Below are 27,667 nucleotides of genomic sequence, written 5' to 3'. Positions count from 1 at the left end.
TTTGTGAATTTTTGTGCAATCAGCAGTGAGGCTCTATTAATTGCTTACTTTCTAATGTTGTTTTCGTGTTTCGCTGACTCTATTTATAAAGTCAGTCAGGGGGCGTGGCTTCCTCTGACGCGCGCGCTCGTCACATTAGCATGTTCGTCGCTAGCAAGCAAGCAAACCGCCAGACAACTGCGAGTAGCAGAGAGCGAGCTGGAAAGATGGCGGCTGCTTCTGGCGCTGCAAGCGGCCATGGGGCCCGCAGCTCCTCCGCAGCTTTGGAAGCGTCTCTGGACCGCCGGTTTCAAGGAGTATCCAACACTATGGAGTCGATACAAGGACTTTCCGCCTGGTGCATTGAGAACAAGAAGCACCACGGCCTCGTCGTTCGGCACTGGATGAAGTGGCTCAAGAAATGTGAGTCGCTCGCAGCAGATGCTAAACCGTTAGCTCGCTAATGCATATCAGCCTTGTCCTTATCCACAAAAAACGCCATGCTGAGTTACTTGACTTAAGTGTGAGGGAACATAGTTAACACCGCAATAATGTCGATTCATACCTTAAATGATTTCTTAGTCATAACCGGCAGCTTCTATGCATGTTAACGCCGAGGTTGATATTTGGTGTTAGCCGCTAATGCTTACGCCGCTTGCAACTACGTACACTCGTAGTTTGACACTTGACGGTTTAAATCGGGCCTCTGTGTCCGTGATGCAGACCGATTAAACTGGTTCAGGGTTAATCTATCTATAGTAGTGATCTAGGCCGGTAATCTGACGGAATTGGTTAAAGTTGTTTAAAACGGGCTTTTGTTTGAGGTTGTTAACTTTAACTTGGGTTCATATGTTAACCGGTGTAGTGGTCTGATATGAATTGTTGTTGTTTTTTGCATATAAAAAAGAAGTATTAGCTTCACAATGATATGAATTGAAATTGATGCGGAAAAAACTGGGCCCCGAGCCAATGCCAATCATTGTGGATTAATCGATTATTGATGCTTATCGATACATGTCCAGACGTGATCTTACACCGAGGTTCACGCTAAGGTTTCTATCTGCTTGCAGTGTTGAAAACGTCTGATTCATTACTGCTTTGACTGAGTTTTGCATATACAAGTAATTTGGTTTAGTGGCTCATCGCCAGGAGGCAGGTGACCTCTGACCCCGAGCTGCCTCGTTCCGATTTAACTGAACGAGCAAATGTGTCCAGGCCACTGATCTACTAACGCATATTCCAGCTGGTATAAACTGAGATACCAGCCATCACGCCATCTTTAACAGGGCACAAGTGTATTAAGCCTGTGAGACATGAAGAGTAGGAGTGTTGTGATGATGGGGAAGACTTGAATAACACATCACATGGCATCTAAACATCCATTAGATAAGAAGAAAACATGACCCAGTCCAGACTAATTAATTTTATAGATTCTTCTGTTTTGTGTTGGAACACGAGAGAGCTTTGGCACTGATGTCACTAATGTTCTCCCTCTCAGTCTTATTCAGAGTATAGGACAGTTGAGAACAACACAGTAGGCCTTTGTGATGTAATGAACTATATTTGTTATATATCATGTTGTTTGGTTATTTTCACATGTGCCCATGAGCACGATGATAGTGGTAAGTGTGTGTGCATTATTCATTTATTGTATGCGTAGTTTAGGTTGATTAGTACCCATGTGAGTTATTGGCTCAGTACGTCTGAGTGGCATGGCCAGGATGAGACGGGCTTGTTGTGTGTAGCAGGTGGTTCAAAAGCTGTCATTCTGCAAGAGTTTGATTCAAAGTGGTTAATCTGACATACCTAGTGATATTGATTAACAATGACCACAGTTGCATGCAATCTATGTACTGCACGTGCTGCCCTTAGAGGTGGGGGTATAGATGTGTTGTGCTTCCAGATGTGGTAGCTGCCTTCTTTGTGTGTACGTAACAAAAGGCCTTGGTTTGGTCTGAATCTGTTAAACCCCAACCATCTCCATTTCACAGTGTATGCCTTTATCTCAGATACTATGTCTAATCTTTCTTGCTGCATCAGTCTCATGTGCCATCCACACTAAAATTGATAAATTTCTTTGCAAAACCTTGAAAATAGACCATCTGCACTAAAACGGCTTTTAGGAAGCGCTGACGTCACCCCGCCACAGGAAACAAGCTCTGGCTGTCACACTATGGTGGAGGATGATTGTGTCTGTGCTTCTCTTTACTCTTTATATTGATCACTTATTTGGTGTTAAATGTAGCTTTATGTAACACACGAGCACAAAAGACAAAATGCTTCACCATCACAGCTGCTGTGGTGTGGATTGTGACAAGCTCAGTGGCACACAGAGCGATGAGTTTAGACGTCAGTGTGGACGGCCCAGTGCCCATCAGTAGCCGACTGCGTGTGAGACAGGAGATGGAGAGGCAAATGATGTGTTTTCAGGGTCGCGTGGGCAGGCGGCTCCTTTTTAATATGCTGTTTAAACAAGACTGCTGGGAGATCATTTACACACCTAAACAGTAGTTATTTGATATTCCACAGACACTTGTTAAAGGTGGTAGTTGCTTTAACATCAGCAAGTCTTGATTCGTAACTTCTCTTGCACCTGCATGAGTGTCAGGTAGGCCTCAACAATAGTTTGAAGTTTTCTGCCGTATTTTAGTTTCAATTGAAAAAACACATCCCTGCACCCACTGTAGAAACATGCTGTTGTTGACCTCACAATGACATTTTGTTAATAAGTTATTAGGCACTTATGAATGAGATTATAATTTGCAGTGTTTTGATGTTCTTGTGCCAAGTACAACATTTGAGTGTGTGAGGTGAACAGACCATTTTCAGCACTGTGAAACCCCCTTGTGTCGGGTTACACCTCTCCCTCCTTGTACCTCTTGGCTTAATGAATCTCCTGCAAATTGTAATGGAACCTACTTGACCTTTTAGTAACCTGATTTATCCCCACTTTGGGCAGTAATCGGGTGTCTAAAATGCCATGGAAACCCGGTTTCAGTAGCCGGGTTTGGACTGTATATGTCATCAGACATTGGAGCACTTTATTGACATTGAGGTCTGTGATATTTCACCAAAACCTGAGTTCACAATAGGCTTTGAGTCGATATACAAAGTTTTTGTGTTGTATGTTTAAAATCCACACAAACCCCAGTGGCTGTTTGAGTTGACTGAGACTCATGATAAACATCTGTACAGCAAGGACACTTTAAGTTAAACTACACATGGTTGTTAAATACTTGAGAAGAAATATTAAAATTAAGTGTTTGAGTTAATAATGTTAAAGCCACTGATCTACTAAGCCATATTCCAGCTGGTGGTTCTGTGTTATACATCAGCACATCTGTTGTTTTGGTCCCTGCCTTCTGATCTCACATGTGAACTGTATTTCTGAAGTTGGTTCTCTGTATTTAAAACGATTTTTATCCATATTATTACAAAACTACAGGTGAACACGCATTAGGCCGTTTGTAACCCCTCAGAATGACTAATTGGTCGCAGTCTGTCTTGGTTGAGTGGCGGTAAAATGCCATCAGCTGCAAGCAAATGTGTTTGTGAGGATTATTTGCCAGTAAGCATTCACACTGACAGAGGAGTCAGTCACATGCTTATCTTAGCTGCTTCTTATCTTCTGTCTGCTCAGTTAGTCTGTGCAGGGTGGTTAACTTATTTTGTAACGTGCCTTTTTTTTTTAAATACAAGTTAATGTGTGACACAGAGGTTTGTGGATTTAATAGCTTAACTCAACTATATGTCACAAATTAAAATGGATAAAGTGACATTTTTCTCTGCTTGAAAAAAAGATTTAGACATCCTTCTTAGATTTCATCATAAAGACAATATACCAATAAGCAAAGTTGGCAAATTGATAAATCGTTGAAGCTGGAGGACCTTGATCGTTCCTGGATGGAGGTCTGAGGAACTGAAATATGTGCTGCTGCTGTTAACCTTCTTTTTATTCCTATCATAGCTCTTTGTTGTTTTTGAGGCACCTCATCCTCTGTTATGTGCCAGCAAAGTCACATTTTCCTCTCCTGGCTGCATCACCATCTACAGAGAGACACGTGATGAGCGCTCATGTTGACAGAGCAGCGCTGTGTGTGGAACAACCTGCCACCTAACCTCAACATACCAAATATTTTCTTGATTTTTGCACAAGGACTTTATGTGTGAAGATAAGTCATAAAATGTACCGATACTATCTGTAGCCTCAGTATCAGAATTTGACATATTAACTTGGAAAATTTCATGAATACATGAATATTACATAAAGAAGCTGAGGAAGAATGTAGAATGGAGCTTACTGAGCTAAAGCCTTTAACAAGAACGCTGTGTAGACAATCACTGTTTACACACACCCTAAAGTGCTAAGAATGGTGTTGGTTATTGGCATTGTCATTTTACTGAAGCAAGCTTCTTGATGATGCAGTACCTGCTGTTTTACTTTTAATATAAGTTACATCACAGATGTTTACCTCTATCCCGCTATCATGTATTGATCTGAGATGTGGGAGTATTACTTGGTCAAGTATGTTTCCATTATGGTTTACATCACCACCAACAATGCTGCACAGACATTGTCCATAAAAAGCTTGAGTTCAGCCTTTTGCAAATGGGTTTGATAATCTTTATAGTGTTGATTAAAGCAGCTCAGTGTAAATCTTAGGATGTTTGCAGGATGGTGAGTTGTAATTTGTTGTCTTTCTTAAATAGTTGGTTGTTAATTTACTTAATACAGAATCAATAGTAGATACCCACTGTGGTGAACATTTGAATCGTTGGTGAGAGCTGTGTGTTGTTGGTGTGTGACCTCAGGCTGTGCAAACAACTTGTCACTCTGTTTTATTCTAAGCCTGCTATGATTCCCCTCTGCTGTCACACTTACCTCAGAGAGAGAGAGAGAGAGAGAGAGAGAAACTGCATTTGTCTGGAATAGGTTGTTATTTGTATCTGTCCATATTCAGGCTGCAAAGATTTTATTTATATTTATTTATGAAACAATATCAAATATATTTTACAATAAACTCTCTCACACACACACACAGTGGAATTAGTTGACTAGATCATCAGGTCATTAGTACTGTTTCTAAAGCACATCTTGTTTTCTTTTTTGTACATTTGCTTGAATCTAATTAATTCTTCTTTTAGGTTATCATATTATATTATCCTATGGTTTGATACTGAGTATTTAAGTCAAACCAAAAATGCGGGGAGCAGAATATTACAAACACCTTTCAATATAATGTATTCTTACATATGATACAATATCAACACAAACTGGACATTAGCATCTTCACAAAGGTAGTATTGATAGCACTGGTGGTCCATTGGCGTGTATAAGTGTATCTAATGCCTTCAGGTGTGATGTATCTAATAGGGCTGGTGTTAATACTGCGCTGGCTGATAAGTACAGCTACAGTCTGCTGAGAAAACCTGTTGATCAAGTAAAAGATAATAATCAGGAAGACTCTGTATCACAGTGTTCTGCTGGGCAGGAGGAGCCGTCTGCAAAGAATGAAATGTTATTTGTGAAGTTGCTTCCATCATCATAACCAAAGCTTCTGTAGGGATTTCTGTTTGGCCCAGCATGACTTTTGACTCTTGATCTTATTGTTCTTCTCTTCTTATTTTGCTTCATTTCAGCTGATAACGCTCACCGCTTGAACCTGTTCTACCTTGCCAATGATGTCATACAAAACTGCAAAAGAAAAAATGCCATTGTCTATCGGGCTAGCTTTGCAGAGGTCCTCCCCAACGCTGCCCTGCTGATCAAGTAAGTGCTCACTGTTTGGATCCACCTGTGTTATTAGGCACCATAAAGCCAGTGTGAGGCTTTTTATAAACATTTTGATGTATCAAGTATCCAAATTAAAAGCAAAAATCTAGATCTACTTTGTCTTCATGCTGTGTTAAATATATGGTGTGTCTTTTCATTGTGTGTGATCAGAGATGCAAAGGTCCGTCGGTCAGTGGAGAGGATCTTTACCATCTGGGAGGAGAGGAGTGTGTACTCCGAGGAGCTCATTACCCAATTCAAAGCCGGCCTGAACAAAAAGGACAAGGACCGAGAGAGACAGAAGGAAAAAGAGAAGGAGAAGGAGAGGGAGAAAGAGAGGGAGAAAGAGAAGGAAAAAGAAAAGGAGACTCCACCTGTAGCAGGTTAGTTAATGTTCAGACGGCTTCTCAATCAAATCCTAGAGTACAAAAGCTTTACTTCTTTTCCATATATGTGTGATCTCTGATATTAAGTTGCCGATTGTTTTCTAGCCCCGTCTAAGACCAAAGCTGCTCTCAAGTCCAAGATCGTGGCCGAGTTCACAGTAAGTTTTGCTTATTGGTGTCTGCCCACTTGCAATGATTTCACATCTTTATTTTTACTCACGCTTGCTAATTTCTCCCTCCACTCCAAGCCCCATTCACTGATCGAACAGCTGTCGGCACATAAGCGAGCGGTTGCAGAAGAGGAGCTCAGGGAGAAGCAGCTGGCGGCTCTTCGGGTGGACGTCTGCAGCACAGAGGCCCTGAAGAGGCTGAAAGGTCAGATGTCACGGAGCACATTACACATAGTCGTTGTCTTATCTCAACCTACCACATACACGTGCCGTTTCGATGGCCATGTCAGTCCATGTTTATAAAGACTTATCTACTATCTGGACTCTGTTTGTCAGGGGTGCAAATTTTGATGCCCACACATCTTAGGCTTCATTTCATCAACCTTGCAGAAAGATTGTTCTTATCTGAGGGCTTCTCTGGTCTTTTCATCCTATTCCAGACAAGGCCGGGGGGAACAAATTTGCCAAGGACTTCGAGGACGGCAGTCTGAAGCTGCAGGAGTTCGTAGGCTTCCTGGAGAAAGAGTTGAAAACGGGGCCTCCTCTGCTGGAAGCTTTAGGAAATGCAGATATTTTCTACGAGATGCAGTACAAGGAGGTCAAGATTGTGGCCAATGTGAGTTTTCCTCTCCTGATCATGCGTTTAAATATATTAATTTGTTGACAATTGGTACATTTTTGTTTCTAGATCATCAAAAAATGTTCAATTTCAATATTTAAAAGCATATTCAAAAATGATAGCAATAACCAGACTGTTCCCATGTGGCTTTGTAAACAGTGAATTGGTGAATTGATAAAGGGGAATAAATGGACAAGCAGTAGATGTCTCACTATAATCTTGTCTTTCTTCTCCTCAATCTCTCCAGGCATACAGTGCTTTCGCCAACCGCGTGGCCGGTCTGAAAAGGAAATTGGATTCCCTCAAGTCATCTCTTCCTGGACCTGATGACTCGCCCATCCCATCGCCCTCTGAAGACGCGCCTTCCCCCACCGGCTCTGAGTCGCCCTTCCTTGACCTGGGGGCTAGCAGGGCCCAGGTTGACCCAGAGCTGGACGGAAAGGCCATGGATGAGGGCGACATAGTTAGTGATAACAAAGACCCAGAAGACATGGACATGTCTGATGAGGAGGCCGATGCCGGCAAAGTTGTGGGTAAGTGGCGTGTATTTGAGATGAGCTGAAGCCAAGATTGCGTTGCAGTGAAAAATGTTCCAGCTGTCATGTTGTGAATACGTTACATTTTATGAGCTTGTGTTCATTTCCAGACAGTAAGAAAGACAAGGCCACCCCTGCTGTTTCCAAGTCTGCAAAGTTGGGTGCCGGGTCAAAGCTGACCCTTCCAACCACACCTTCCAGATCATCTAAGACCAATCCCACTGCGGCTGCCACGGCCCCCCCACTTACTCCCATCTCCTCTGCAGCTCAAAGCACTTCCACCCCTCTGGGAGTCAATCTGGCTAAGGTGGACCTAGGAAAGATCAGCTCCATTCTCAGCTCACTCACATCTGCCATGAAGAATACAGGTATTTACAGGAACGGGAGGAGTTTTTGAAGGAGAATATTGTGAAACAAGGAAACCTCTGCCAAGGCCAAACGCGTCTCTCTGACTTGCCTTTACACCCAAAACGGACATGTCTGTGTACATTTACTTTATATTTAGACTGAGAAATAGAACTGTTTGTGAGATGATGGTGGGAGATTCACATTTGTGTTCCAACAAGGCAGCTGGATTGGCCTGGATGAATCTTGTTCCTGTCTGAGGATGCTTTTCTGACCACAAGATCCAGATTGTTATCCAGATCCAAACCCGATGTCATCAATAGATATTCTATCATGGGACACACACGTCTGAGTAATGATGATGTCTTGTTTAATATACAAAATACAATGGCATTAAGTATTGTGGTTTGCAGACATCTTTAGTCTCTGCTACTACATAGTGGTAAACTAGTGTTAACACATGACAAACAGTGTGAATGGTTGTGTATAGACTAAAAATGTAACTTTTTAATGCAAGGTCCAGATCCACCTCAAATGATGATGTCCCTTGGCCTCTGACCTACTGTTCCACAAACTTCTACCAAAATCATTTGATTATTTATCCTATCAAAACACATGAGCACACATTTAGTCGTCAGTCAGTTTCTACTGACGTGTGTTGTTTATATAACAGACATTAAATACACGGGTACATTATTTTATATGAGACAGAATTGTTTACGAGCAGATAAATGTAATAGACATTGTTATTGGGCTTGGAGCGATTGAGATGAGGGCTCTGGATGAAAAAAGGTTTGATTCATGGTAATGGAAAATGATATCAAGCAGCTGAATCTAATGGTAGTGGGAGGTGAGTTCTGATTAATGCACAAATCACGTGTAACGACATGCTTCCTCTCATTTCTGTGCTTTGGCTTTGATCTCTCCGATCTCTCTGTGCTTGGTCTCCCTCTCAGCAGCTAGCCCGACTCATCGGCCATCTCCAGGAACACCCACCACCCCCTCTGGCCAAGCAGCAGCCCCCAAAGGGACCCCTCCAAGCCCGGCCCTGGCCAGCATCCTGTCTCGGGTGGACATCACACCTGAAGGCATACTTAATGCTCTCTCTAAAACAAACACACCCGGTGAGACGCACAGACACATCTTGGCTGATGTTATGAAAATGGATTTGAATAAATTACACATCAGTGTTAGAAGTGTTTCTTATGTCATCATTACCATTATTTTTCGCTTTCCCTAGGTTTGTCCTCACTCCTGCAAAGTGTGACAAACACCTCCTCTGCTCCTCTGACTCGAGCGTCCGCAGAGTCGTCTGCAGTTAAAGCCCCGCTCACACCGACTACCCCCAAAATAAAACTCAATCTGGGCAACAGCCTTAAACGAGACACGCCTTCCAAAACCAGAGATTGGGAGAAAGAGAGAGAGCGTTCCCCTCCTCCTCCCCCACCTCCCCGTCCTTCAGTCTCTCTGCCCAGTCTAGAATCCAAGATCAACAGTTTCTTGCAGGGTAATCCAGGTTTTAGTCTAGCTTTAGATGATTCTAGTCCCATTGCGGGAGACGGGGTGGATGGGACGCCAGTGAGAGATGAAGCTGCCTCCACCCCCACCCAGGATGAGATCATGGACACACCCGGGAGTGTGCCAGACTCACTAGGGTCATCTGGAGGTCATAACCTGTCCCCCACAGCCTACCGTAGCGAACCCTGGGATGCTGTGATCACCCCAACGGGAAGCAACAACGACTCCTCCCGCTATGGATCGGGCAAAAAGAACGGTGCGAAACTGAAAGATAACGAAACGATGAACATGAGAAAGCTGGGCCCTGTCACCTCCTCCCAGAGCACTGAGATGATGAAGGGTAAGAAAGACTGTCTCCACAGCCAGCTGATGTCCATGGGAAACAACAGGGCGGTGGGAGAAAGGAGACACTCTGCAGGCACCCGTAAGGCCAGCACAGGCTCAGATGAGGGCAAAAGAGAGGACAGAGGGAAAGGTCACGAGTTGGAGTCCTTGTTTGGGGACAGGAAGGAGGGACAGTACCATCGTATTGAGACACTAGTGTCCCCGTGCACTGAGGGAGCACCCATCCAAACCTTAGGCTACTCCAACAGGCCACTTGGCGAGCGCATTCAGACAGTAGAGAGCATCCGGGTGATTGGCCGTGGCTCCCGCAGAGGCGGAGGGCCGAGCAGCCGGCCGGGGGGCGCGATGTGGTACGAAGAGGAGGAATACATGGAGCCGCCGCCTCCCTCCCCCCACGACCGCCCCCCACCTCTTAACAACGAGGAAATGACTCCCCCGATGTCGCTGCCCCCTCCTCCTCCGCCACACCTTATGCTCCCACACCTTCACCCTCCTCCCTCCCACCCTCATTCACATCCTCCCCCTCCCCACTCTCCCTACCAGATTCCCTACCACCCTGAGAACATGCATGGCCACGGCCCGCCACCGCCGCACCTCCACCAACACCCTCCTCCTTCCAATTTCTTCAACGCTCCTCCGCCGATCCCTCGACCCCCTCCCCCTCCCATGCCCCAGCGCCTCTCCCCTCCCGCTAACCTCTCCAGCATGCCCTCTGCGGTCATGGTGGGGGGCGTATTGATCCCCATCGACCATCCCCTGGCACATCCTCACCCGGGCAGACCCGATGGTGGTGAACGAGGGGGACATGGAATGGGTCCCAGAGGAAACAAAGGGCCCCCTCCTCCCCTCATGTCATCGCTGCTCGGTGATTCCCCACGTTCTGGCCCTGTTAAAGATCCTTTCATCCCCCGCCACGCACCCCCGCTGCACCGCCCCGGTACCCCCGGTGTTCCCCCACCCTTACTAGGCAGAGTGAAGGAACCTCTGAGCCTCTCTCTCCCACCACCGCCGCCGTCTCCCACCCCCTCATCCTCTGCAGCCTCTCCCTCCACTCCCAATTCCCCCGCTGTTGATGGCCCCCCTCCCCGCCTGCCTGCTCACTCGCCTGCCCCTCCTCACCAAAACCCCCCGGCCAGTCCTCCAGCTCAGCCCCACAACCAAAACCCTCACCCTCACGGGCCCGTTCCCCTCCTCAACCTGCCTACGAGTCGGCCCCCTATGCTCTCCGCCCCCATCCCGCAGAGACCCATGCTGCGAGGCCTAAACCACAATCCGCACCATAACCAAGACCACAGAAAAGGAGGGTTTCGCGGGGGCAAGCGCCCTGGTCCTCCATTCAGAGGGGGTCCCTTCCACGCGCCCAAGAGACCCTTCCTACCCCCACGCTACTGAAGTGGTCATCTATGACATGCTGAATAAGAAGCGCAAGCCGACACGTCTTGCTAAACCCAGCGATCAGTGTGTTAGCCCTGCTGGTATGAGCCTAGATATCTTCACTATGTTAATCGTGCTTGAATTAAACCTACCTTGAGTTAATTTAGTTGTGTAAATAAGTAGCTGGTTAAACCTTCATGCTTCAGCTAGGTAGCCAGCCAGTGATCGTACACTGTTCAGTGGAGCAACTGGTCGTGGTTTAAATAGTGCAGAGTGAGCTGTAACCTTGATCTACCACTTTCTTCATCCCTCCAGACAAAGGGGATAAAGGTTTCACTGGCATAAACCTAAGAGGAAAACAATTAGAAACAAGTAGTTGACATTCAGTTTTCCTCCCTGTGTGAGTGATTTTTGTGACACATTTCCTAAAAGAGAGAGAGAGAGAGAGAGAGGAGGCGGGTGGGCGGGCGGGCGGGCGGGCGGGCGGGCAGGGGGAGACAGTATGGGTCAGATGGGATACAGGTGGAAGAATTGTGAACATGTGATGAAAGTGATCTAGTTACAAACTAATCTCTTCTTCCTTGAGTGTCTGAGTGTGTGTGCTGTGTCTCAATATGGTGTTTCCAGATTTTTTAATGCGTTTTCTGTTGCAGCAGAGCTCAAGGTTTAACCCCCCCGACTATCTCCTGACTCTTATTGTAAATATTATCCCTCCCCCTCCTAATTTTCCTCCCTCCCCTCCCTCCCTCCCTCCCTCCCTCCCTCCCTCCCTCCCTCCCGCTGTACATTTCTACGCTTGTACATGTAAAGACTGAAGGAGTTGATAAATCTATTTCTCTTCAAGCTTTTTGTTTCTGTAAAACTGAGGACAATGATCATCGCACACTCACCTTGTCTTTACTCGTCATTGAGGCCTTGGATAAGCTTTAGTCCCCCCTACCCCTTCCCCCTCAGAAGGATCTCTGCAGTATCTATCGCACCGCTCTGTCGTCCTCTTGAAACACAAGACAGAAGAGGAGAGAGAGTGAAGATATTTATGTTTTGTCGTCTTCAACACAAATGTCTGCCATGTGCGCGCTACACGTTAGACTGAGTGACGAAGATGCTCAGTAGAGGAGGGCGGGGGGGGGGTCTGGGGGGCGGTCTGGGGGGCGGGGGGGTCGGGAGCATTTCAGCTTGAACCACAGGTTTCAACATGTACTGACTTGAATAAAATCAAGAGTGTCAATTCTACTTGGGGGGAGGTATTTTATTTGGTCACGACCACCCGTTGACTTGCGCTGGTCAGTTTATTTGCGCTGCTCAGTTTTGTTTTTAGTTCTTAAGAAGTTGTTTGCTTCTGCCATTTTCATTCATTTTAAATATATTTTTGTTGCGCTGTATATGCCTGATAGGGGACCTTTTCCATATGCAGTGCCGCCCACAGACGCTATCCGAAGGATGAGGACATGGGAGCAAATTAGTCTTGTTTTGAAAATGGCTCCTTTTTATTTTTTTCTCCAGTTGTTTTTGGCCCTTTCCCTTTCCTTTTTTTGTACATTATGCCTTTGCTCATTTCACGCTTTTGCCCCAGAGCCATGTGCTCACATACCGTTGTCCAGAACCACTTTCAACCCTCGTATATTATGAAGAAAAAGCAATAGGCGCAATGGCAATACTCCATCCCACTTCTCATTGCTTTATTGCCTCTGTGTCCCCAAGCAGTGGTGAGAGGTGCAGGCTGGGTGTTGCTGGTCAAAAGCCTTCTATTTGTCTGTCTCATGTCTGATCAAGTGTGTTGTCTTCTGTGACTATCCGGTATTGACAATTACAGTTGAAAAATACAATTGAAGACATACTGAGTATCTGGTAACATTCCTATAAAAGTCTGTACAGATGCTTAGTTTGTGTAAAGTCAACAAAGCCGTTTTAAGCACAGCATCATAGTTTTTTTCTGAATGTTATACAAGTCTGCTACCACCTTCTGTAAACATCTGTATCCTAACAACGGTGCAGCTAATGATCATCAGTTTACTGTGTTTATTTTGCAGAGCGTCATCTGCAGTAAGTGTAGTAGTGGTTAGACTTCTCCATGCACGTGTATCAGCTTACCCAGTCACAGATTTGAGGTGTCACTGTAAAATCTCCCGTTTTCACTTTCACATTGAGCACAAGGTAACTTTGTTTTGAAAATGTCAGAAAGCAAATGGTGTGTGTGTGTGTGTGTAAATTTCCTAGAATTCCCTGCTGTTATTGTCATGAATGATGCTATATTACTGGTCTTTGAGTGTCCAATCCTTTCAAGTGTGATGAGCATGCACACATTCAGCAACGATGATGGTGAATACATACGTCAAGGGCGGATGCATCAGTGATTAGGAAGCCTTCACCATGATATCTCTTTTGTTTACATGAAGCATATGTCACAGTATCGCAAGAAAGACTAAAACCCTTTTTAGCTCCAGTGCCTTCATGCTTCCATGACATCATATGTCCACACATTTATATGGCTGATTATTGTGACATCATGTTTGTGGCTGCACCATTGTAAGCAGTTGGTGCTCTCGCTCTGAATTCAATCAAGAAGGTAATCAGTTTTCTATTGCATCTAGAAAGTAGGTAGTTAACCTTTTTAGGAAATAGAAAGACCCCGACTCATCTTTGTTCCTTGTATTACACACTGTTCTCTGGATATCACAATAGAGATGTAACTTAACATTTAGCACTACTGATTTTGTTTTCACATATTGGGGTATTTTGCAGAGTTCACGTTACACACCAACATATGCTTATTTAATTGACACAGTAGCACTGGAACAGTTTGAATAATGTTTAGAAAGCAGTGTACAGTTAATGCTTTATTCTTAATTTTACGTAATTCATATTTTAATTGCTGAATGACAGGAGGAAAATATTTCACTGGATTTATTTATTTGTCTCCAGTGTCTTTCAGCTACACTTGACACTCATTGATTCATTATTGTCCTTGTCAGCATTCTACAGTAAACTGTGAAAAGCCATGTTAGGCAGCTAAGGTCTTTAAAGCTAAATAGACACACTGTCATACTATGCTGACCTTACACTGAGTTGGCACGCATCTTTATTTGAAGAGGACAGCACAACCTCTCACTCACAAAGGTGCACGTTCTCTATCGACCAGCCTTTACACCAGTAAATGCCAGCTATGTGTTCTCCATGACATTTCACTTTGACTTAAGCAAAGTTTGGAGAGGCATGTGAACCGATAGACAGTTCCATTTTTTAAAATGTGTATATAGAATGACATTTAGCCAGGTGACACTTCAAGGCTTGGAAGAGTGAGATGATTTGATGAGAGCAATATCACAGCGTGACCACAGAAGTGAAGACATCTTCAAGTGTATGTGCTATTACAGGCTTAAATGTATTTAAAATTTGACCGCCTCTTGTTTTACTGTGGCGACGGGCCCTGCTGTATCTGAAAGTACTGCAGTGACCCCAAGTGGTCATTCAGTGGTACTTCAGCTCTTAAACTAGCATCCTTTGGAACAGGCACTTCAATCAACACGCTTACTGCTTTTCAGGCTCCTGTACGGGTGAAAGATGATCAACCAGGCTCTTAGTTGTAAATAATTGGGTTTCTATTGGGGTTTTGACTCGAGCAACCTACTCTATTTTTATTACTAATATGTCAATTCAGTGTTAATAGTATTCGGTAGTGACTTCAGTCAGGTGTTGAAGTTGAACTTTACGCAACGTGTCTTTGTTTCTTTCATGGGAGAAATTTATATTTCCTAATTGCCTAACATTAGTTACTTGGTTTGAAGTTATAGTTGAAGTCGTCTTTTTTAGTGCATACTCAAGAGTTGAGTCAGACATTTGATCTCTGATATTAATACATGTTCTGTGGCATTAAAGCAGTAGTCGGGGAGCTATAGTTGTATTAGTTGGCTGTTGCCGTAATGGCGCACACCGCCTCTGTATTCTGCTGCTGAGCCTCGGTGCGTGTGGTGGTGCTGCAGGTTGGTTGCTGTGTCTAAATCGTTTGTGCTGCTAGGACGCAGTTTCTGTGATTTGTGTTTGTGAATGCGCGTGGTTTGTGTTTTAGCTCGGAAACCTAGAAGCAGTTGAGGTTAAAAATTCAGGAATTATTTGGACTCATTTTGAAGTGTCCGGCTTGTTTGTTATATGGAGGTTTTTACTTTGAAAGCTGCCGTCGATGTTTGTCTATGCCCGCTTACGCGTCTCCACTGTGGCGCGGACTCTAGTGGAGCCGCTCGGGAGTGCGCACGCCGTTTCGTAGCTGCGTCACACGTTTCCTTCTCCGGCTCCTCCTCTCTTCCCTTTTTCGCCAACCGACGTCACCCTCCGTAGCTTCCGGTGTTGTTCGCCCTCACGCGCAGAGGGCTAGTAGCGGGTAGCGCCGGTCACGATGGAGGCGTGTGTGTGCGTGTGAGCGGCTGAGTGTTTGGAGAATGGCGGTCACGTTGCTGTTTCGCCTGCTCTCCCGTCGGTCCGCTGCTCGCGTGACACACGGCTCGCGCGGATGCTACAGCAAGGTGCGCGAGCGTGTTGTTACCTTACAGCTAACTGCTAGCCACCAGCTGCTACCAATGTTTTTGGCTGCAGCAGCTTTCAGCTAGTGAAGGTTCTTGACGTGTAATGTGTTCTTCTCCAGCTCTTCTAATTAAACCACCTTCTCTGGGTTTACTGTCCGTATTCCCCTTTCATACTTAATATGTGCTCTTTGTTTGGGGTACTGTGTGTGTGTGTGTGTAGTGTCTTAATATGTCTTAAATTGACCCAATCCAGATCCTCTCATTAGGTCATAAAACATCAGGAAATTCTAATTGGGCTTCGAGCTACGGATGGATTTGGATATCTTAATGCTTTACAAAACAGAGCTCAGTGTTAACAATGTTGCTGCATAATGAATGTGACCACTGTTGCCTCATACACGGATTCATGTAACATAGGATAGGGTGATGCCAGGTAAAGTGGGTATGATGACCAAAGTGGTGGATTTATTGCTCATTTCACTCAACTAGAACATTGAAACATTATCACTTTACTGTAATACGGCCTGTATTACTTGAACTAGAATCCTTAAAGACACATGATCTTAGTCTTTTACAACATTTAATTGAATATGTAAGCTGCACAATAGTTATTTAAAAAAGAGTGTGTCCACCACATGCTCTTCAAGTGGATTGCCTGCTGCTAATGTGCCCTTCTCTCTCTCTTTTCTCTCATCTCTCCTCTTCATCCCTTACCTACATGTTTCCTATCCAGCTGCAGGCATCTCCCGTTCTGTCTGAGCGGTTGCGGGTGTTCGAGTCTCTGAGGGAGAGACGAGGCCAGAGGAGGGCGGCTGAAGCTCCAGGAAAGCCCCTCAGCGTCCGGCTGGCTGATGGCAGGACGGTACAGGGAACGGCTGGGGTCACAACGCCGCTTTCTATCGTTCAGAGTTCACGGTAAATCCATCACACACACACACTGAACGTGATCCTTAATTCTTCCTAACTTTAGTGATATAACTCTGTTAATGCATCTGTCACTGCAGCATGAAAGGAGCGTTGGTGGGTAAGGTGAACGACGAGCTGTGGGAGCTGAGACGGCCTCTGGAGGCAGATTGTGAACTCGAGCTGCTGGGATTTGATACTGTTGAGGGAAAACAGGTAGTTATCCTCTTCTGTCAACTTCTTTGGGTTCCCTCAGGTCGTCTGAAAGGTACCATGGCAACAAAGAATGACAGGCAGACTCCAGTGATACCATGATATTTATTGTTTGGCTTTGTTTCTTAGACTAAAGTAAGGACTCAAACACCTTTCCTCCACATTCACAAAACCTGTCCAGCTCTTATCATGACTGCCACTTGAACACTTATGGGTCCCTTAAACTCATTAAACATTAAACCTGGTACTGCTCCTTTTCATAGGCAGCATGGAGAACGGGCGCGTGTGTCCTGGGTGCTGTACTGGAGGGGGCCTTTGGTGCCGAGGCGTGCAGAGAAGGAGCATCCGACTTCGGGCTTTACTGTGACCATCTCCTGGAGAACAGGTGAGACATTTCAGTTTTGGTAATGGAGCCTGACTTAATGCGTTTCTGTTCTTTCTCTCGTTTCATCCCCCAGTCCCAATCTTCCCCATCACAAGGCTTGTACGTCATTGTTTAAGCCCTGCAACGCAGCGGCACACATACATGCGTACATACGACCGACCGACCGGCATTTAAAAGCAACAATAATGCAAGTTACAAGGTGTTCATAAGTTTCTTTTATATGGTATTTGCTCTTGCTGTATAGACGCACTTCCCCCTGCGGTGATCAGAGTTTCAGCAAACATAATTACAGGGCTCCTGAACTCCTGTTCCTGCCTCGTAATCACCTTAAACTTGGCAGCGACGTCGTCTCCCCCGGGCTCTGTTCCTCACATTGAACACCTTGGATGAGATAATGAGATGAGACGATTAATGTAAATGTGTCCCGGCCTGCAGTACTCTGTCTCTGAGCGACGTGGAGGAGAGATGCAAGGAGGCCGCAGCCCTCAGACTTCCTCTGTCCAGACTGGAGCTGAACACAGAAGAGGTCCGGGAGCTTTTCCAGGTCAGTGACGAAGACTGTTACAGCGACAACGTGGACGGTTTCGATCAATCTTGTTTTGTTTTTTACCGTTTTGGAATTTCTTGATTTATTTTCTTGCATCTACTCCAAAATATGTAAGAAGCAGGACAAAAGTCGCTTCTTCAATATTCCTTTTGGTTTGCTGCCAAAGTTGAGTAGATGTGGCCCATCCTACTCACAGGTGTTGCATCTCAGAAATGAATTGCTCTCACTCCTCTTGCAACCTGATGGTGGTGCTATAACATCACTTAACTTTTTCCAATAGTCTCTGACCCGCAGCAATACACTCTGTAGCACTCGAGACGTGGTTAAAGCATTAATCCTTGTGTTCTTCACCCCTCTGCTGCCGCTCCAGTCTGTACGTTTGATCTTTACACATCTAACCCTTCCTTTAAGCACCTCCCCGTGCTATTGTCATTTTTGAGAATTTAATATAACGTCTAAAGAGTGTGTCGGTGTTCTGGTGAAGCTCGCCGTATGATTACAGGCTGTTGTGAGGCCTGTTTGCTTGCACTCTACCTGTAGCGGCTTGTGTAATTGAGTGTTTATGTATGTTAGATAATGTGACGGTACAGATGTTACTCACTGCGTAGGAATGCTTCCTGTTAAAGGTGTGCCAACGCCCCTGTGTTTGCTTATTAAGGTCAGCCGCCCCACCCTGCCCTCCGCTGTTGTGCTGTTGCCCATATTGAACTGTGATCTGTATGAGTTTTCTGTGTTTTTACAGAACAGTAAGCTGAGGCTGCAGCTCGTTGAAGAACAGATGAATGGACCTACTGTCACAGTGTACAGGCATGAATAAATACACTACACCACACACACACACACACACAAACACACACAATGTTGATCAAACTCCCACTAATGGACTGAACCTGTTCCATCCTTTGTGTAACTCAGGTGTGGGGACAGCGTAGGGGTTTGTAACGGCCCCCTCCTACCACACACTGGCCTGCTCAAGGTCTTCAGGATGCTCCAGGTGTGTATGTGTGTCTGTGTGTGTGTGTAATTGTCCCCTTTGCGTCCCTCTTTGTGGTTGTAAGTATTGTTTGCGTTCCCTCCTCATGCTGCTTTCAGTTTTCGTTGCACAGCTGCTCCTAAATGACATTAATCTGCCAAGCTGGAGCTGCAGCCGTCTTATTAACATGCAGATGATGGATCGTCTGCTGCTCCCTTGAAAGCCAGACACCGCTTAATATATACTTTGGATCTATTTTTTTCTATTATTCAGCAAAAATTAGTTTGAGGCACAACAATTAAGAATTAATGTCAGATCGTCCATACATCAAAGTGTACAGTGGGATATTAAAGCCTGTTTGCCCTCAGAGCTCTTTGTCACAGTCTCTGCTAATGGACGTGATGCCGGGTAAATGGAATTTTCCCCCATCCTGATTGATCCAGGGAGACAGGAGCGGTTTCCATACTGGACTGTGTCGTTGGGTGGCCTGGGGTTTTATGGCAGCCAGGCTGGAAATGTGGGCTGCAGGATGTTGTGTCAGAGCTCAGTTTCCTGTTTTAGGCTCTTAGAAACACACTGCCATCCGTCAGGCACAATGTCACTGTCGTCCTTCCTCTTTTGTCCGGTGTTCACTCCTTTCTCTTTTTTTGCCTCCTCCTTTGTTCACTCTTTTGCCGCGTCCCTCCCCTCACTCTGACCTCTTCCTCTCCTCCTGACTCCCTCTCCGTCCGGCCTTTCCCGTCCCAGGTGTCTCCTGTCACACTGGCCGGTCAGCCCGAGTCGTCGGGTGTGATGCGTTTGTTCGGCGTGGCCTTTCCGGGAGAGCGGGACAAGGATGAGTGGGAGAGGGAGCAGGAGGAGGCACGGAAGAGAGACCACAGGCGCATCGGTAAGGTAAGATCAAGTCAAAGTCAGACCAGTCACTTACAAGGATCACGTACAAGAGGAGAAGTGAGGAAAAGAGTCTTTGTTTCGCTCTTCCACAGGACCAGGAGCTCTTCTTCTTCAATGACGTCAGTCCAGGCAGCTGCTTCTTCCTGCCGAAAGGAGCCCACATCTACAACACACTCACCGACTTCATCAAGGTGAACACACTGATGAGCAAAGAAGATGGAGTCATGTAAAGCTGAAGGACTATGGTACTCAGAAAATCCTGGTTGGAGGGCAAATTCCTGTTTAGACTCACACACACACACACACACACACACACACACACACACACACACACACATTGACATGAGGTTCACTGTACCGTGCTGAGTCAGGATATTACTCCCATTAGCTTTCAATTATAACTGTGTTGTGACAGTCTGACCTTCATCCCTGCACTCGGTGTCACACACGCTCCATAATCTTTCCTTCCTCGTCCTTTCTTAGAGTGAATACCGAAGGCGAGGCTTCACCGAGGTCGTGACCCCGACTTTGTATAGCACTGCGTTATGGGAGCGCTCGGGCCACTGGGAGCACTACAGCGACAACATGTTCACTGTGACATCGGAGGGCTCGCAGACTTACGCACTCAAACCCATGAACTGCCCCGCACACTGGTGAGCACACACACACACACACACACACGCACGTACTGTAGCGTCCGCATGCTTACAGGTCGACGTGTGTCCGACCCTCCTGTCCTGTGTTCAGTCTCATGTTTGAGCAGCGCGTGCGGTCTTGGCGGGAGCTTCCTCTGCGGTGGGCCGACTTCGGCGCGCTGCATCGCAACGAGCTCTCCGGCGCTCTGGGGGGGCTCACGCGCGTCCGCAGGTTCTGCCAGGACGACGCCCACATCTTCTGCACACCCGAGCAGGTACACACACAAAAAAAAACCCACTGCAAACACACCGCGTCAGATTATCTGGAGCAGGCGGCACGCTTCTCAAAGTGTGGTGAAGTTAAAATGTAACACACATGGAGCCACACTGGACCGATTAGACGGGGCTGCACCAATGAGAGAGACATTCCGTGAGGCCTCAGGCTCCACTCAATGAAGGTCTTTGTGCTGATCTAACGTTACACCTCCGTACGTGTGTGTGTGTGTGTCAGTGTGTGTGTGTGTAATCCTGGACCTCTTCATACTGCCCTGGAAAGTCCCCATGATAAGAAGTGTGTGCTCCTCCATCCTTTTCATTTAGCCTCTTGTTGATCCAAAGAGCTTCCTCATGTTTTGCACGTCGCCATCTTTCCCCCTGAAAATCCTAATAACATTTCTGCTGCTCACAGGAATGTGCAGACGGGCTTCATTGTTTTGTTTCACTCACTTAAGCAGGAATTTACTCTCCACTCTTGAATTTCACTCTCCCTGCCGCTCTCCCTTTGTGTAATTACGTCCTCTTGTTGTCGCCCTCGTCGTGAATTCTTTTTCCTTTTTTGTTCTTTTCCTTCCAGCTGGAGAAAGAGATTGTGGCTTGTTTGGACTTTGTGAGGTGTGTGTATCAGGTGTTTGGCTTCTCCTTCCACTGCCTCCTCTCCACCCGGCCTGCACAGTACCTGGGCGAGCCTGAGCAGTGGGACAGCGCCGAGCAGGTAAACACAGGGACTCACACACACACACACACAGTTGGGTATGTGGAATATTCCCCAACAGGACAATAGCTTACATGTTTACTCAGTGCTTCCAGTTTACAAACCTGAGCCTGGAGATCACACAGAGAGAGTCTGCTCTAAATATAATGACACGGCGTAATAAAACCAAGGCACTTATGCAATCACTCACATGTGTGTTTATACCCTAAGAGTGATCTGCTTTGTGTAGCTGCTGCTTTAATGCAGATCTCTAAACCCCTGAGGCCTCTGCTCAGATAAGCACAGCAGCAATAGAACCTGATTGAAGTGAGTGGAATTGAGCATTATGGTTGCAAACACGCGCACACACACGGAGGATGATTTAAAGTGATTGTCATAATGTTAAACCATTTACTTTCTTTCCCACTCACTCACTCACTGTATCTGTCTTGTGTGTGTGTGTTTGTGTGTCTTTGTTTGTTTCTCTGTGTGAGTAGCAGTTGGAGAGGAGTCTGCAGCAGTTTGGTGAACGTTGGGAGCTGAACGCAGGAGACGGAGCTTTCTACGGACCAAAGGTCAGCAGGGAGGGGCGATCGAAATCTGTCCTCACACACACACACACACACACACACACACACACACACAGACACAGACACACACACACTGAATATATTTGACCCAAGAATCGGGGCCAAGGACACAAACTGTCTTGAGTATTGTTCAGCTGTGCTCAGTTTATTCCACTTTGTCACTTCTGAAACATTTAATATTGAGACCAGCTGCCGCCCTGCAGCCTGTTCCTCATGCTGAAAGCTGGTTCGGTGGTCGACGCATGCACTTAAACTCTTCCTTCTGATCCTATCTAACTGGTTATTGTAGGATGTGTAAATTGCTTTTACATCACAGGTCACAGGTTGAAACTAACATCTTTGTTTGGTTTGCTTCTGGCTGTGGAGGGGAGTCGTGTCGTTAGCTGCCACAGTCTGCAGGGAAGCGGGAATAAAAAGCTGAAATTTGGCGGTTGTGACATTTCCAGGCAGAACATTCCAAGCGGTGTAACATGGGACTCGTATCGGTTTGCTTTGAGTCAACTTTCACGTGGACTCGCGAAGCAAACAAACACTCCTCACAGCTGTGCCGCTCGGGTACATTGGCTGTAATTAGCCACATCAATTTCTCTCAGAAAACCGTCTGTAACCATTTCTGTCCCACGGTTTTGCACTTTGTCTTCAGCGGCGTCTCGGGCCTCGGCGCTCTTTTACGTGTGAACTCGGGACGTCCGTGTGAATTCTAACCCTAACACACTTCTGCATGTTGTGTTAGATTGACATCCAGATCAAAGACGCCATTGGAAGACAACACCAGTGTGCCACAATCCAGTTGGACTTCCAGCTGCCAATCAGATTTGATCTTCAGTATGTCGGGTGAGTCGGTCAGAATCACTCTGGATGTCTTTATTATCTTTATAGTGATTTAAACACACGCCGACACTGCAGAATGAACGCTGCCGGTTGACTTGTTTTGAGTTGTGTGTGATGCTTGTTGACTGCACAGGGAATTACTTGAAATGGCACAAATCCAACTAAGTATTGGCTTCATTTAATTGTGAGAGATTAGTCTGTTATTGAATCGATGCGCTCAGGTCAGTGCGCTCCTTGTTTCTGTCTTAAGCCTCTTGTTGCCTCTGGCTGCTCTGCCCTTCTCCCCTGCCAACAACGTCATTGATAAAGAAACTTTTCTGACCTTTGACTCAGGCCAGACGGACGAGCTCGCCGGCCAGTGATGATCCACAGAGCCGTGCTGGGATCGCTGGAGAGGATGATCGCTATACTGGCTGAGAACTTTGGAGGGAAATGGTGAGAAGGCAGATGGGTGATAAACATGAATATGAGTCGGATGCGTTTTGTGAGGTTGTAATTGTCCCTCTCTACTTCAACCAGGCCTCTGTGGTTGTCACCGGCGCAGGTCATGGTGATTCCTCTGGGGGGCGACAGTGAGGCGTATGCCAAGCAGGTCAGTCTGGAATGGAATGGAAGGAGCGTTCTTGTGTGCATTAGCAGACGGAGAGAAGTTTTCCTCCCCGTCTTTCTGACATGATTAATGGACCCGGCACATCACAGATACCATCTGAAGTCAAATGCCTCTCTTGTTTTCATAAGGTGGTCCAGCAGTTCCGCGAAGCTGCTTTCCTGGTTGATTTAAACGAAGACCAGGGAGCAACCTTAAATAAGAAGATCCGCTCTGCTCAGCTGGCTCAGTACAACTACATATTTGGTAAAAACTGAAGAAAAGCACGACCTCACATTAAAGCCAATCACCAACGTATCAATCAGTTACACCAAACTGTGTGTGCATGTGTGTGTGTGTGTGTGTCTGTCTGTCTGTCTGTCTGTCTGTGTCTCTCTCTCTCTCTCTCGTCCAGTCGTGGGGGAGAAGGAGCGTGTGAGCGGTACAGTGAACGTGAGGAGCAGAGGGGGAAAGCAGCTGGGCGGGCGGCCCACAGACGAGGTCCTGTCGTCCCTCACGCTGCTGCGAGACACCAGGAGCAACCGGGACCAGTTTTGAGGAAAAGTCCTGGAAACGAGTCGCTGAGTAAATATTTGTTGTACGTGTTTAGGCTCTCTGGTGCTTTGGCTTTGTTGACTGCATCTGAAGAATGTGGAGCTAATATTTATAATAAAAGAACGTAAGGAATGACGGCTGTCTTCAATCACTGGGTCCTTTCATATTCCACTGTGTGCTGGCAAATGGGTGAATTTATCCTTTAATGGCATTTACTGTTGATTCTGTCCTAAAAAGTACAGAAAAGGGATTTATGCCTATTTTCAGATGGTTATCAGTCTTGTATCAGCATTGCTCCTTACTGTTAGTTTAACTCTAAACCGCCTCAATGTATCAGGATATGAGAATAGAAAAGGAGGAATACTCTTTATAAAGACTGGAAGAGAAGGCGGATGTGGAGGCAGATTTGACCAAAATAGGAGAGAGAGCAGCAGTGTCAGGGTTGTGTGTGTTTTTGTGTGTGTAGTGGAAACAGCCGTGTCAAGGTAAAGGTCAAAGAGATTGGAAGGTTTCCTCTTTAATTGAGAGAGAGGGGCAACAGGACGGAAAAGACATCAGTCAAACGCCTGACACAGAAGGCAAGAAAGGGAGAGAGGGAGGCGTCGGCTCCAGGAGAGTCGACAAGAATGGACAAAAGCGCCGCTTCAACAAAGCCGGGTGTCAAAACGTGGAGTGGACTGTGTGTTTAGCTCAAGCGGAACTTTCCTACTTGCCTACCAGGCAGGAAGAGTCAAGCTGGTTCACTGTGTGACCTGCACACACACAAGGTGAAGTACCATCGCTGGTGTGTTTCAACCCCTCAGGTCTGACCAATACAAAGAGAGATGTAGTAGACAGAGTGTGCTTAGCGTGTTCTGGATTGGTACGTGGAATAGATAAGCAGGTACTGTACTCCACTGACATGTTTAAGATAAGATAACATTCTATTCCTCATTAAGGAAGTTGTTTTGGCATGAAGTGCAGATGCAAGAGAGAAGAAATATGCATCCAGCCATTATACTCTCACTACAAGCTAATGCACAAAAGGTAATTGCATTGATCTGCATATATATTTACCTTTAAGTCCATGTTCTCCCTACAGAAAGGGGATGAGTTATACAAGGCGCCCCTTCAAAGTCTCCGTGTGAAGCCGAGGGCGAGTCTGGGAGCGACACCATCTCCTGGCCCTCCTCTCCTGCCTGCCTGTGCCGAGCCTGTGCGCTCATCCTGCTGCCGTTTCCCACACCAGCTGGCCAGGCAGCATTGCACAGTAGTTGCGTAGCGATGACATAGCCCATTAGCTCCAGCAAACACTTGGAAGATAACAATATCAGGCTCCCTTCACCCTGCTCACATCCCCATTAGCTCCACATCTACCCCGACTTCCCTATCTGCTCTGCTCTGCATACACACACCCTCACAAAGCAATCCTTCATCCCGCTGCTGGAGTCGCACAGAGTTCATAGGGAATTATTTTTAGCCGAAGGGCCAAAAAAGAAATGCCACTAAGGGAGAGGTGGGGGGGCTGGCAGAAAAAAAAGTGTTTTACGATAGAGTGAGTCAACAACAAAGAGGATTTCAGGGAGGCAGAGATTCATATCTGTGAGTGTAATATAAGAACAAGGACAAATTCCTGGTGGGAAAAACCACAAAGGCCTGTTCTTCTTTTGAAAGTTATGCGTGTGCTGCAGCAACAAAGGCTACATAAAGGAAAGAGCAGAGGATCTGTCAGGGAAAGTATTTAATAATGGGGAAAAGTCTTTGAGAGCTGCTGAGCGTTTATGAAGAGACTGATTTTGAGATCCCTGCTGCCTTGGAAGTCCCGTTTTCCTGGAGGCAGCGGGGTGACGCTGACCCAGGCAGGGAGGCAGAAGCCAGCAGGCCGGCCAGAGGAAGATAAACACACGGCGCTGTATTGTTCTCCTGCTATCACTGCAAACCTGTCAAGCCTGACTGATTGAAGGCTGCACCTCCTAAAATAGGCCGGGCCGCCTTCCCCTTCCACCCTGTTATATATACCCACCCTGTGTGGTTGTGTGTGTGTGTGTGTGTGCGTGCGCCAGCTCGGGGGTAAAAGAGAAAGAATGTGATTGAAAGAGAATGCAATCACGCCCTTAGAAAGCTCAAACGACTGAAAACAATAACGGGAGGTGTGTGTCTGTGTGTGTTAGTGTGTGAAGGACTGAGGGCCCAAACAGTGACGGTGACCCAGCAGTGAAGACCCTCCACTGACCTCAGCACACACACACACAGTTTGATGCTTTGAAACACTTGCAGTAACAGGACTCTGTCTCTCCCTCTGTCTGAGCTGTGTGATTCAACACTGTGGAGTGTGTGCGAGTGTGCGCGCGGCGTGTTTAATTCACATCAGACATGTTTGGATAGTGGCTTGTAAATGACCACCTGAGGGAATATCACCGGATCATTTAGACTGTTTGCTTTATACAGCAGGTGTGCCTGGAGTAAATGTTTTTCATGCAAATATATGTAGGCCGCGCAGCACGTGCACACACGCACACACACACACGCAGGCGCACACACTGGTTTCGTCTGCTGCTCAACAATCACACAAAAAACATTCTTATTCCAAATGTAGGAAAGTTGTCTTAGAGCTCTCAGCATCGAATGGATCCCCCAAAACCTCAGCCCACCCGCACTGCCGGGAACTAGAAGGCTCCGCTCTCATTCCCCCCTCGCCAACTCCCACTCATTTTGACTCTCTCTCTCTCTTTCTCTCTTCTGGGTCCAGAAACTGCTCGAGCTCCCTCAGTTCAGTCCCAACTCTCAGCTTGTACAAAACGTTTTTTTCTGCCCACACGGCGTCTGATTCAATCTGGCTGCTCTCTGGCCCAGTCAGACAGACTCCACACTAATCCGCGGGCGTGCATCTCACACCTTTGATACCAATTTAAAAGTACTAGATGCCCCTGTGCGCACAGACATAGGTGATGATTGTGCCGTCCCTGGGGAAAGTGCACACTCGCGAAAAGGCCTCATAACTCATAACTCAACACTCACAGTGCTGTACAGTCTCAGGCTGGCCTCGCTTCGCTCCCAAGTATGTCTGCTATGCTCAACACGTCGGTGACCTTATTTCCCATCCTACTCTCATCTCAGCAGAGTAGGAACATCCAGGGAGAGGGGGAGAGAGAGGGAGGGGGAGAGAGAGGGAGAGAGGGGGGGAGAGAGAGGGAGAGAGCAGATGGCAGAGAAAGAAAGAAGGTCTCCATTCAAGAGCCTCTGTGTAAAAAAAAAAGGCATTTGGTTTATTGTTCGAGCCAACCTGCTGAAACGTGCTGGGGAGGGAGGAGTTTGAGGGTTCAGAGGAAGGTCATAGGTCATGTTTGCTCTTAGGCCAGTTTAGGAGGCAAGAAGAATAAACTTGCCCTCAATCAGTCCATAAATATTTACTTTTGCTTCTCTCCTCCCCCGGCAACGCACTGTAAATTCCTCCATTTTTAAGAGGAACGAGTGAAAACGGAGAGAGAAGCTCAGGCGAAAAAAGAGGAGCATCAGTTTTGAATTTGCTTGCGTGACTTCGTGCCAACGCATGTGGAAGACGCCCGAGCAACTGACATTCAATATAGCTCCAATCTTTTAAGTATTCCAGAGAAATAAAGCAGACAAATGGAGGGAGAGGAAGGAAACCTGACAGAACAGCTGAGGGTCAGACACAAATCTCACGCTGACCAGAGGCCACGTTGCAAAACCAACAGGCCAAAGGATTGCGCAAGATCATCCGAGTGAAATATGTCTTGATGGGAGGAAATGAAAATAATTAAGGTATTAAAACACTCATCTGTCATTGCACAAGTAATAAATAATTTACAAACCCATCAAAGCTCTGACAACAGATTTGTACCAACATTAGGAAATACAGAATATCACCGATCTGCTGTGTGTGTGATCTGCTGTGTGTGTGATCTGCTGTGTGTGTGTGTGGGTGTGGGTGCATGTTGAATAAACTCTCGGCTTGCAGGAATCGGTGAAGCCTAAGGGGAGTAAGAGGAGGAGATGCTGACCTCAGAATCTGACCTCAGCTTG

General features: G+C 46.3%; 1 protein-coding gene across 3 annotated transcripts; it reads left to right on the top strand.

The window, feature by feature from the left end:
* Positions 1–162: 162 nt before the first annotated feature.
* On the top strand, positions 163–23,779 carry tars2 (threonyl-tRNA synthetase 2, mitochondrial). 3 transcript variants are annotated; one of them, XM_076154666.1, is made up of 18 exons: positions 15,366–15,562; positions 16,296–16,477; positions 16,567–16,681; positions 16,942–17,063; positions 17,499–17,607; positions 18,353–18,417; positions 18,526–18,604; positions 19,331–19,477; positions 19,570–19,668; positions 19,961–20,130; positions 20,225–20,387; positions 20,966–21,103; positions 21,580–21,657; positions 22,406–22,506; positions 22,837–22,938; positions 23,023–23,095; positions 23,242–23,356; positions 23,505–23,779. In XM_076154666.1, the coding sequence occupies exons 1-18, from the start codon at positions 15,479–15,481 to the stop codon at positions 23,645–23,647; spliced, it is 2,085 nt and encodes a 694-aa protein (XP_076010781.1). In that variant the 5' UTR covers positions 15,366–15,478; the 3' UTR covers positions 23,648–23,779. The 3 variants fall into 3 exon arrangements, 1 of the variants encoding a protein (XP_076010781.1); XR_012963909.1 differs by lacking the exons at positions 15,366–15,562; positions 16,567–16,681; positions 16,942–17,063; ... (12 more) ...; positions 23,242–23,356; positions 23,505–23,779 and adding exons at positions 163–402; positions 5,620–5,749; positions 5,924–6,135; ... (5 more) ...; positions 8,768–8,932; positions 9,049–11,146 and having other exon boundaries at positions 16,296–16,428; XR_012963908.1 differs by lacking the exons at positions 15,366–15,562; positions 16,567–16,681; positions 16,942–17,063; ... (12 more) ...; positions 23,242–23,356; positions 23,505–23,779 and adding exons at positions 163–402; positions 5,620–5,749; positions 5,924–6,135; ... (5 more) ...; positions 8,765–8,932; positions 9,049–11,146 and having other exon boundaries at positions 16,296–16,428.
* Positions 23,780–27,667: the final 3,888 nt, after the last annotated feature.

Source organism: Genypterus blacodes, unplaced genomic scaffold (genome assembly GCF_046128005.1).
Source record: "Genypterus blacodes isolate CSIRO-AG114 ecotype Tasmania unplaced genomic scaffold, CSIRO-AGI_Gbla_v1 ptg000063l_1, whole genome shotgun sequence".
In the NCBI taxonomy this organism is placed as follows: domain Eukaryota; kingdom Metazoa; phylum Chordata; class Actinopteri; order Ophidiiformes; family Ophidiidae; genus Genypterus; species Genypterus blacodes.
Note: the sequence above shows the minus strand (reverse complement) of the source record. Positions and strands in the feature narration are given on the sequence as shown.